Source organism: Neoarius graeffei, chromosome 8, assembly GCF_027579695.1.
Source record: "Neoarius graeffei isolate fNeoGra1 chromosome 8, fNeoGra1.pri, whole genome shotgun sequence".
In the NCBI taxonomy this organism is placed as follows: domain Eukaryota; kingdom Metazoa; phylum Chordata; class Actinopteri; order Siluriformes; family Ariidae; genus Neoarius; species Neoarius graeffei.
Window position 1 is genome coordinate 77,643,869 of NC_083576.1, and position 11,460 is coordinate 77,655,328.

General features: G+C 43.2%; 1 protein-coding gene across 5 annotated transcripts in view; it reads left to right on the top strand.

Annotated features, from left to right (window-relative positions):
* Window positions 1-949, top strand: part of dnajc24 (DnaJ (Hsp40) homolog, subfamily C, member 24) — a 65,918-nt gene extending 64,969 nt beyond the window's left edge. For 4 of the 5 annotated variants that reach the window (XM_060928277.1, XM_060928272.1, XM_060928278.1 and 1 more), the window contains one exon: window positions 464-949. In XM_060928277.1, the coding sequence (XP_060784260.1) occupies window positions 464-687 (224 nt within the window). In that variant the 3' untranslated portion in view covers window positions 688-949. The remainder of the gene's footprint in view (window positions 1-463) is intronic. The other variant, XM_060928274.1, reaches the window with a different exon arrangement.
* The last annotated feature ends 10,511 nt before the right edge of the window (window positions 950-11,460 follow it).

Here is an 11,460-nt window from a genome sequence, read left to right on the forward strand (position 1 = left end):
TTCGCTCTTTTTTTTTTTTTTCTTTTGGAAATTGCTCTTGAAACCCTGAGCAACCCGGTCCTTCAAACAAAAGTGAAGTGTATAAATAATTTTCCTATTTACATCAACTTTGGCTAAAGTTATTATGGTTTTTTTTTTCCTTCTCTGAACCGTAACTTTAATTCTCATAAATCCCTCCTTCACAGCAGCTCTTTCAGGAAGTGGGTCATGTTATTCTCTTTCCTAAAAGCCCTCAGGTTATTTCCTCCAAGCGACTCGTGCTCTTTTTCTCAGAACAACATGGCGTCCATCCCCCAGCTTTGTAAAGGCGCAGCTCGTTCACTCTTATTAACTTTACTTGTAAATAAATACGTTTTGGAATAAAGTCACAAACTGCCTCAACACTCTGTTTGCAAAAAAACAATGTGTTTTTTTTTTTTGTCCTCTCTTTCTGTCTCTCTTTCTCTTTTTTTCCTCTCTCCAGCCTCCAGTAATCAGGGAATCCATGGAGTTTCGAAGGAACAAGGTCACGGGTTGATTAAGACTTCAAAAGCAGTCATTAGGCTTTTTGGTAGAAATCTGTCCTCTCGCCGAAAAGGCGGTTTGAGCAGAGCAAAAAGCGCTCTTTTCATCAGCGTCCCTCCTGAAGCCGGACCTGCCAGTGGGCCTGCAGCGGACCGAACCCTAATCCATACTGACATCAATTAGGGATAATCTCGTCACTTTTAGAGAGTGGGCTTGTCAAAGCTCTAATTAAGTGCGCTGTCCACCCAGCAGACAGGATCAACAACACGTTGGATGCCAGTGATGGACATCTTTGTGCTATTTTTGTGAAAATCTCACTTTTCATCTGGTCTTCATTATCAGTGTTACAGGCCAAAAAATTTCAACCGAGGTGATTTTTTTTTTTTAACCTGGGTTAAAATTTTTAACCTAGTTCATAATTTCCAATCTCGGTAAAATTTGGATTCTTAAGAGATTTTTATTTTGGAGACTCATTAATAAAACAAGGGTTTGGGTTTTTCGGGGGTTCTCAAAAGAGCAATAAATCTATTTTCCATCACCTCCTTTGTCTTTCATTCTTCCATCCACTTCCTCTCTGTCTACACCTACTTAGTATTTCCTCTTGTCCATCTGTCTGTTCTACTTAATTAGCATTTTTTATATTTGTGCTAGCAGCGTTAGCACAAATTGTTACTCTCACTCAGAATCTTTCTATTTTCTTCTTCTTATTATTATATTATTATTATTATTTATAATTTCACATGAAGAATACCTCTGAGCTGAATTACGTTGCTATGACTTTTGGTGCTGATCTGGATCACCAAACTGGAATGATTCATGAAAAACAGGATTTTTTTTTCCAATCAGTTTTTTTTTTTATTTTGTTCAGGGTGGCACTTTTCCTCATGAAGGGTCATTCTCGATCTCTAACCATTCCAGGTCTATAGGGTACAGTGACCAGACGTCCTGGTTTGTAACATCTAGCGCAAATTATTGTGACTTTAGTTACAGTCTCTGTTTAGTTTAAATATCTTTTTTCATACTTAACCAGGAGTCAAACTCGGAACCTTCTGATTCCTAACCCAACACCTTAACCACTAGACCAACAATGATTTTTCAATGATGGAAGGGGTGATATATATTTTGAATTTATGAATGAGTCCAGTCTTATAATGTCATCAAGTAGTTTAAAATACAAAGTCTTCCCAAATCCTGACCCTAAACCTAATTCTAGATAGATGGAGTAAGTCTCCCTCATACAAGTAGCAAATTAAGAACTGGGTTAAAAATTCTACTTGACCTACAATTCTGACCTGGGACATCAATATGAGTTCTTACTACTGCAATTTAAAAAAAAAAAAAAACGAGACCATCCATCAATGATGGCATAGCTTACTCTGGTCCCGTCTAGTCCAGAAGGAGCGAGCTAAAGTGGGCTACCTTCCTTGCGCAATAAAAGTCGCAAGCTATATAAAAGCAATATACACCCTAGGAATACTGACCTAGCGATTTTTGTTGCACTACTTAAGGCATTAAGGCTTAATTAGTCCATAACTTGATTAATAATTGTAATGAAGCAAATCTGCATAGAAGTTCTATGTACCCTAGGTACCCCTACCTTCATGCCAGAAAGAATCAAAATCGGTGAAGAATTGAGGGAGAAGAAGCGATTTGTGTGGAAACTGCTCATTAGGGATTGATTGATTGATTACTCCATATCTTCATTATTAATTGCAATTATGCAAACATGGGTAGAAGACATATGCGCCCCAGGCTGAACTACCTTCCTGCCAAAAAGAATAAAAATCAGTGAAGAATTGAGAGAGAAGAAGCGATTTTCATGAAATGTGGATGACGACGGATAACACATGATGGCATAAACTTATCATCTGTCGGCTGGATGAGCTAACAACCATATTTCTGTATTATATTGGCGTTTGGTTTACAGATTAATGGACGAGCGGTAGGACGACACACAGAAGCACTATCGAGAGAATCAAGACTCAAGAAGTTATCATGCTCCCAGCACCAGGTAGTGAAATTATAGTTTACAAAACAGCATTGAAGAACATAGAGGCAAACAATGAAAAATGGTTGGTATGAACAAACGAGCAGGGCTAAGACTTTCAAGCATAAGGTATAAGGTATCATTTTTGCCATTGATCACATTTTTGTGGAACCAAGTGTCACCAATGGCCACACAGAATGGTACAAAGACGTGAGAAGCGAAGCTTTCTAGACCAGACTGTGGCTTCATGCTGTGATCACACAGAGTAGAACTCTAGATTTGTTCTCCATGGGCTGATATTTCAAGGGATTGAGAAGGCGTGTTTGAAATCCTTTTGCCTCCAAAAAGCCTTTTGTTTGTGGTTAATCTAAAGACATATTGTACAACAAAAGTACAGATTACCGAAACGGAGAAATGGTAAATGTAGGTTACTAAAAACTCTTACAATGCAGTTTACGTCGGCCATTTCCTTCTGAACTTGTTAAGCAATTATTACATGTTAAGGTTTATGTTAAAAGTCGACGGCCTTTCGATTTCATAAAATCTGTGAAATTTCATTCCCTCGGAAATGTGGTCATTGTGATGTCTGTTTATTTCTGTAATATCTCACAAAATATCAAGCCATTCTGTTCTGTGGCTGGGAAGTTATTTAATTTGAGGGGATTAAAGCAAATAATGTGCATGAAATCGCTCGCTTCGCGCAGTCAAGCAGACAGAGGAAGTCCGTGTGTGTGCGCATGCGCATCTTTACCTTTGGCCGTGCACTGACAGTTCCATCATTCTGTCGCTAAAAGAACAGCTGATCACACCGAGGTGCTCGCTGACCGCCGATATTTATTAGTTTGGTCCTGCGTTTCCTTTCCTTCGTATATAACATGATGTCTTTTCTTCTCGCTTTCCGTTACCGTAGTCGGTCTTTCGCATTTCATTCGCGTCCTCCATTTTCCTCTCCTGTTTCAAATTTGTATCCCACAATGCCTTGTGCGAACGGGGAAAGCCCACCACGTCATGCATGATGTCGTATCTTGAATTGGGTCATGGTGAAGCAGGAAAAAATGGCGGAGAATTTCGGGCCACGTGGCCCGAAATTCATTAATTGTTCTTTTAGGGGAAAAAAAAGTAATAAAATTGGAAGTCTGTGGTTCAAATTCAGTAGCTTTCGGTCCACTAAAAAAAATCTCATCTCATCACATGATCTCTAGCCGCTTTATCCTTCTACAGGGTCGCAGGCAAGCTGGAGCCTATCCCAGCTGACTACGGGCGAAAGGCGGGGTACACCCTGGACAAGTCGCCAGGTCATCACAGGGCTGACACATAGACACAGACAACCATTCACACTCACATTCACACCTACGCTCAATTTAGAGTCACCAGTTAACCTAACCTGCATGTCTTTGGACTGTGGGGGAAACCGGAGCACCCGGAGGAAACCCACGCGGACACGGCGAGAACATGCAAACTCCACACAGAAAGGCCCTCGCCAGCCACGGGGCTCGAACCCGGACCTTCTTGCTGTGAGGCGACAGCGCTAACCACTACACCACCGTGCCGCCCACTAAAAAAAATAAATAAATAAAAATATTGGGTGTCAAGTAAAATTATTTTTATGATCTAAACATGAAAAACCTGAAAGGCAGTCTAGCTTTAAGCTTTCATCATTTCTCATTAGTAAAAAAGCGTTGTACATGGGCAGGTGAACATAACCTGGTCTGACCTCGATGCTTGACACGTTTTCACACGTCATTTGAGGTGTGGAAGGTCCTGGTGTGCCATGGTGTGTGTGTGTGAGAGAGCGAGTGCATAGCAGCGGTAACCTTAAACTCCCGTCAAGTGAGAACTGGTGGATTTCACTGATCTCCAACTCACTTCACAGGTAGCCCTGAGAAGCGTTTCCTTCAAAGCATGCCTGATACTCGGAAAAGGAGGCGGAGGAGGAGGAGGAGAAGAAAGCCACTTTTTTTTTTCTTTTAATGAACTTTTCTTCACATTTCTCCCTCCTCCTGCTCTCTCCTTGAACTCGAGCATAATCTAGAGCAGACAAAAGCACGGCCCTCCTCCCGCTTCCAGTTCATATTCCAGCTGAAATCTTTTAAAATGGTTTCCCTGTTTTCAACTCCAAATGTAATTGTGTTCCCAGGATCATGGGTGTTAGTCTCACAAAAGTTGGTCATCACAAGACCCAGCAGGTGCTGCTTTCCCAATCACGAACGAAGAAGATGAGATCTTAAATCAAAGTTGTATTATTTTTCAAGATGGTGTTACTTTTTTTAAATTTGGACAGATTATGATCAAGTAAATTTGTGTAGATTTTATCATCCCGGATCGTTTCACAAATCTTGACTTGCTTCATGCAAACTCGCCTTCCAGCCTGTTCTTCACCAATCCATTCGACTCGCTGGCCAGAATCAAGAGTCAAGGCAGCGTCGGTTTGGTGCCATGCATTTGGAAGGCTTTTCCTTTGTACCACTGTTTCAAAAGATGACGTGTCCTCTGTTCACCCAAGCATCAAAGTTTGCCGTGCAGATCACAAGGAGTCTCCGACGTCCCAATTCAAACTTCCTGAGAGCAAACTGAGAGCCAGATGGCCAATTAATGGCTGTTGGAGTATCAAGGAAATAGGCTTAACGTACTTCTGGACTTAACGTACTTCTGGAGAGGAGATTGTGATTATATGATATAAAATGTGGTTAAATTTGGGTCAAATTTGTGAAAGTAATAACGTCATAGTTTTCTATTTAAAACAGAGACTTTGGGGCGTCGTGGCTCAGGTGGCTAAGGTGCCATACCATAAATCTGGGGACCTGGGTTTGATTCTGACCCGAGGTCATATCTCTCCCCGTCTCTCTCTCCCATTCATTTCCTGTCCTGTCTCTACACTGTCCTATCCAATAAAGGTGAAAAAAGCCCCCAAAAAAATAAAACGGAGACTTTAAAACTTTTAAATTCTCGTGGACAGATTTGGGCCGTATGTACAAGTGCAAGTTTGTCTCTCATCTCATCATCTCTAGCCGCTTTATCCTGTTCTACAGGGTCGCAGGCAAGCTGGAGCCTATCCCAGCTGACTACAGGCAAAAGGCGGGGTACACCCTGGACAAGTCGCCAGGTCATCACAGGGCTGACACATAGACACAGACAACCATTCACACCTACGGTCAATTTAGAGTCACCAGTTAACTTAACCTGCGTGTCTTTGGACTGTGGGGGAAACCGGAGCACCCGGAGGAAACCCACGCGGACACGGGGAGAACATGCAAACTCCGCACAGAAAGGCCCTCGCCGGCCACAGGGCTCGAACCCGGACCTTCTTGCTGTGAGGCGACAGCGCTAACCACTACACCACCGTGCCGCCCAGTGCAAGTTTGTGATGTCACAAAATATACTTGACAACTTGAGCCGAGCAAAGCCAGTATGGATTACAGTGTCTTGCAAAAGTATTCATCCCCCTTGGTGTTTGTCCTGTTTTGTCAAGTTTATTTGTACAGCGCTTTTAACAACAGACATTGTCGCAAAGCAGCTTTACAGAAATTTAAAGACTTTAAACATGAGCTAATTTTATCCCTAATTTATCCCCAGCGAGCAAGCCTGTGGCCACGGTGGCAAGGAAAAACTCCCTCAGACGGCATGAGGAAGAAACCTCGAGAGGAACCAGACTCAAAAGGGAACCCATCCTCATTTGGGTGATAACAGACAACGTGATTATAAATAACTCGCTTCTGTAACGGTGTCCTATAGAGTCACAAAGTATAACTGCGAAACCAGGAAATTCATTATAGTTTTAACATGAAGTCTGTTTTGTTGAAGTTATAAACTGTTCATTGATGGAGACTTGAGTGCAAAACTGTTCATGACGACTGCAGTCCTAAAGTTAGTAAGTCAACTGTAGTCCTCAGGCATAAAAGCATTACTCTAAGTGTCCAGAGCATCTTCTAAGTGCGACTTTCGACTGTCCATATGGGGCCGTCCTCTACAGGAGCGACGTGATGAGACTCCAGCCAGAAGTAGGGCATCAGGATGGATCAGGCAGGTCCGAGAAGTATTACAAGCTGGATTTTTGGGGAGTTAGCACCATTTGATTTACACAACATGCCTACCACTTTAAAGGTGCAAGTTGTTTTATTGTGAGCATCATGGTTGCTATATGAATTGGAGTATATTTTTATGCCGGATGCCCTTCCTGCTGCAACCTGTCCTATTTCTGGGCTTGGGAAACAACCATACACACACTTAGGTGGTGTTTACATTAGACCGCATCAGCGGATAATCAGATTAACGTTTTTAAAACGATTCGCGTGCACACAGCAACGCCAATACACGATTTGCGTGCACACAGCAACGCCAATACACGGATACGCTCATCACATGACTAATTAGACGGCACGTAAGTTGAAATGTGTCAGTGCGGCTCAGCGCTTCCTCCTCAGCGGCTGCACTCCAAATCACTCCGCCCTGAACAGCGAGTGCCCTCTGGAGGGTGCGCACTCCGGCCCTGCGCAGCTCACAGAGCGCGCGAGTGAAGCGCACGAGTAGTGATTCGGGACTGAGCCGCTGTGTGTGTGATCCCAGTGCATATCGGGCATGCGCAAGTCACTCACCACTTGCAAGTGGAAGGATGGCAAGCCTAAAGACAATCATAACTACACAATGGGCAGTATTTGCATCTTACCATGAACAACATTAAGAATGACAAAGCAAAGCATTACATTCATACTTTTATACTCTTTAATATACTTTTTTTATACATACTTTTATACTCTTTACTCCAGCGAATCAGGAAGGTGGATGTCACAGTGACGTTGTCCAATGACGACGTCAGCTAGAGCTCAGCACTGCGTTTCCTTGTATCTCAATGTTTACACAGCACCGGATCACATATGAACTGGGTTGAATACGTGGGCCCTGGCGGATTCAAGTTGTTCCGCCTGTGGAGTCGTTTCCCAGCGTTTTAATGTGAATGGACAGTGCATCCGCGATGAAAACGAGACGGATACGGTCTAATGTAAACACCACCTTACTTACACCTATGGACAATTTAGAGTGGACAATTAACCTAATTGGATTGTGGGGGAAACCCATGCAGACAGCATGCAAACTCCTCACAGAAAGGCCACTGGGCTGGAACCTAGAACCCTCTTGCTATGAGGTGACTACGCTACCATCTCTCATCTCATTATCTCTAGCCGCTTTATCCTTCTACAGGGTCGCAGGCAAGCTGGAGCCTATCCCAGCTGACTACGGGCGAAAGGCGGGGTACACCCTGGACAAGTCGCCAGGTCATCACAGGGCCGACACATAGACACAGACAACCATTCACACCTACGGTCAATTTAGAGTCACCAGTTAACCTAACCTGCATGTCTTTGGACTGTGGGGGAAATCGGAGCACCCGGAGGAAACCCATGCAGACACGGGGAGAACATGCAAACTCCACACAGAAAGGCCCTCGCCGGCCCCGGGGCTCGAACCCAGGACCTTCTTGCTGTGAGGCGACAGCGCTAACCACTACACCACCGTGCCGCCCTACGCTACCATACCACCTGTAAATCAAATGATGCTAACCCTCCAAAAATCCATTTTAATTCCAGCTTATAATGCGCCAAAACACCAAGGGGGATGAATACTTTTGCAAGACACTGTATTCGAGTATTGCTTTTGAGGACACGTTCCCGAATCCCACTCATGTTTACGTGCGACAGATTTAAACTAGCTTACTAGCAGGAGTTTAGCGATGGAGAACATGGGTTTCCAATGATCATAGATCTTTTTTTTTTAATTAAATATACTATGAGGCTAAGGTTGTGATTATTAGTAATTCACAGGCCATTGTTTGTGTTTTCTCTATTAATAACAAATAGTGATTTATTATTGTGGGTAGAATTTTTACATTAATATGATGTACGTGCTACATGTGTATCGTCTTGTGTTCTGAAAAGTGTGTGTGTGTGTATTTGTATGCGTGTTTGTGTGATGGGGGCTGATGGATTGCAGGCGGCCCTGTGCTTGCACTCTCATTGTTTCTTTGTTTATGTTAGACACTGTGTCAGAGAGCTAGAGGTTTACTGCCCAACCCATCATCTGGCTCACTCAACTGGCACTAACACTAACAGCCCTCAGTACAATCCTGTATAAATGTGTGTGTGTGAGAGAGAGAGAGAGAGAGAGAGAGAAAGCTGGAGAGGGTGATCGGTGTGATTCAACATCATTAAATCAAACCATCACCTTGCAACGCCCATCCTCAACCCAGAGACAATTTTAACTTCCTCTGAACATGAGCAGGGTTGCCACGATTGCAGTTTTTATCGCAAATTGTGCTAGGTTTGGGGAAAGGTTGTGGGAAGAAAAAGCAAGTCCAGGGGTCGTTTATTTGGGATTGCATAGGCGGTGGCAAAAGTCTTGTTAATGAGAGCATGTTCAAATGAAGTTGGTAATATTCATTCTACGTGTTTCGTCAGATTTACCACCAGAACGCCAGGTCTAAAAGACAACCACAAGAAGAACGTCTTGCGACGGTTGAGAAAATGCGATTTGGGACTTCAGCGGTTGGACGGCTGTTCAGAAGGTTGCAAGTTCAAATCCTAGCACTTTAAAGTTGCCATTGTTGGGCCCTTAAAGGAGAACTGAAGTCATTTTTAAACTTGCTTTATTTCTTAATTAACTTGTTATTCAATTACGTTTTCGGTTTTAGTAACCTTATATCGTGACTCGTATTGGCAGCTAAGCAATTAAATATTATACTTATCGGCCTATTCGGTTTTCAGCCATGTTGAATTTAGTTCGTTTGGTCCACGGCAGACGTCGCTTATCCGCGCGATCTTCACGAGACTTCGAAACGTGAAGTGTCAGCCAGGTGTCAGTGCTGCCATTTTGAAAACCGTTTTCCAAACGAAATGCTGCACAAAAACGAGTTTAAATGACGATTACTGCCTACTTTTTTCAAACTTTCCTGATTGCTATCAAAGCAAACAAAACTTCCAGCTTGATTGCATCAGCATTGACAGATGTTGGTCACTTTGATTTCCGCTGTACGTTTTACTTCCGTCCTACGATGTCTCGCACAGGTCTCAACGAATCTCGTTTACGGCCGTCGCTTTGACGTACGGACTGATATATTACAGAGCGTATTTCAAACACTCATAACTTGCTATAGCAGCGAGAAAATAGCGATCAAAAATGCATTCGTATATTTAATAAAAATGAGATAAATAGAATTTTAATGATAAAACATTTGCCTTCAGTTCTCCTTTAACCCTCAACTGCTCAGCTGCATAAATGAGATAAGTCTAAGGCGCTCTGGAGAAGAGAGTTTGCCAAATTTCATAACTAAATTTATACAAAAGATGCTCTAAAACAGAAATATGCATGCTCCACAGTGACCTTGTTTACTCTGCAAAGAACGCTTTGGGCTACTTTCAGGACTTTGAGATGTAGTTGAGATGGAGATTTTGCTGAGACCTGGCAACCCTGGACTCAAACATTCAAAACCCATTCACTCTCCAGGCCTGGGGCACATTTATCCTTCTTTTAAAACCACCATCACTTCTGCCCTAGCAAACTCTTCAACTCCTGCTGCCATATAAAACGATGCCTTGTTACCAAGTGAAAGTCTGCAACAACGTTCGGGTTTAAGAGCCTATTTACACGTTTGTTGTGAAAGCAGTTGCCAGAGGGGAGTCTCACTGTGACCGTGTCCCCATTGTAAGCAACGTCACTAGAGCCCAGAGATGCCCACAGGCCCTGGAGTGCCCCCCCCATCCCCCCACCCACACCCTGCAAGCCCAAACCTGCCCGGACCTGATTTAAAAATAACCCCAGATTGTTAATCATGCAGACGCTTCCCCTCCCTCCTTCCACATCCACACCCACCCGACACCCTCCCTTGTGTTCATTATGTTGACCCCATCACTGGAAAAGCCCCCATGTGTCTGCTTCTAAATGTTCTCATGTCATTCAGAATGGCACACATAGGCTTCCTGTGACATGCGAGGCCAAGGTTGTTTTGTAGCCTCGCGTCTCAGGGGGCCGCTCGCGCATTATCAGCTATTAACTGTAAATCTGAAGGATGGTTATTCCAAGGTTTAATCTGACTGGTCAACATTTTACTGTGAGACACACTTGGCTACTGGCCATCGGTTATCTTGCTCATTGGTGGTTTTATGGGATGGGATGCAGAAGTTATGATGGTGATGATTCAATATGAAACAATAAGGCAGGCTGTTAAAAGAAAATAATCACTGATGGGGTCCTGTGAGTGACACAGTGAATTACAGTCGCACTGCAAAAACTGATTTCTTGTTCAGAGAAAATATCTTTAATACGGGTGAATTTATCTAATATTTTTATTAGAAGATTTATTAGAACTCAAATATAAGATTATTTAGCTGACTTTTAGACACTTTTAGACAATTATCTTATTCTACTGATTGGCAGATAATTTTGCTTCTTTCTAGAATTTAAATGCTTAAAAGTAGACGGATTTCTGTAATATCTTTTTTTTTTTTTTTAAACAGGCCATCCTGTGGCTGGGAAGTTATTTCAAAAAAAAAAGTCAAAGTCCTTCCCGCGCCACTTACAGTACCTGGTATTCCTAGGCAGTCTCCCACTCAAGTACTAACCAGGCCCAACCTGTATGGTGGCACATTGGGCAGCGCCGATCTCCGTTTCCGTAGCCCTCAGCCTCTCACCTATTACATAGCTAGGGTTACAGTGGGGGGCTAGTCCTCTGGTAACCACGAGAGTTTAACTCCCCATGCACATCTGTATTGCAGCGTGCCTTGCCAGATGATAGTAGGTACCATTTTTTTTTTATGATGGTCTTTGGTATGACCCGACCGTGAATAGAACTCCTGATCTCCCGATCGAGAGGCGGACACGCTACCACTAGGCCACTAGTCGGTGGGAAGTTCTCATCTCATCTCATTATCTGTAGCCGCTTTATCCTTCTACAGGGTCGCAGGCAAGCTGGAGCCTATCCC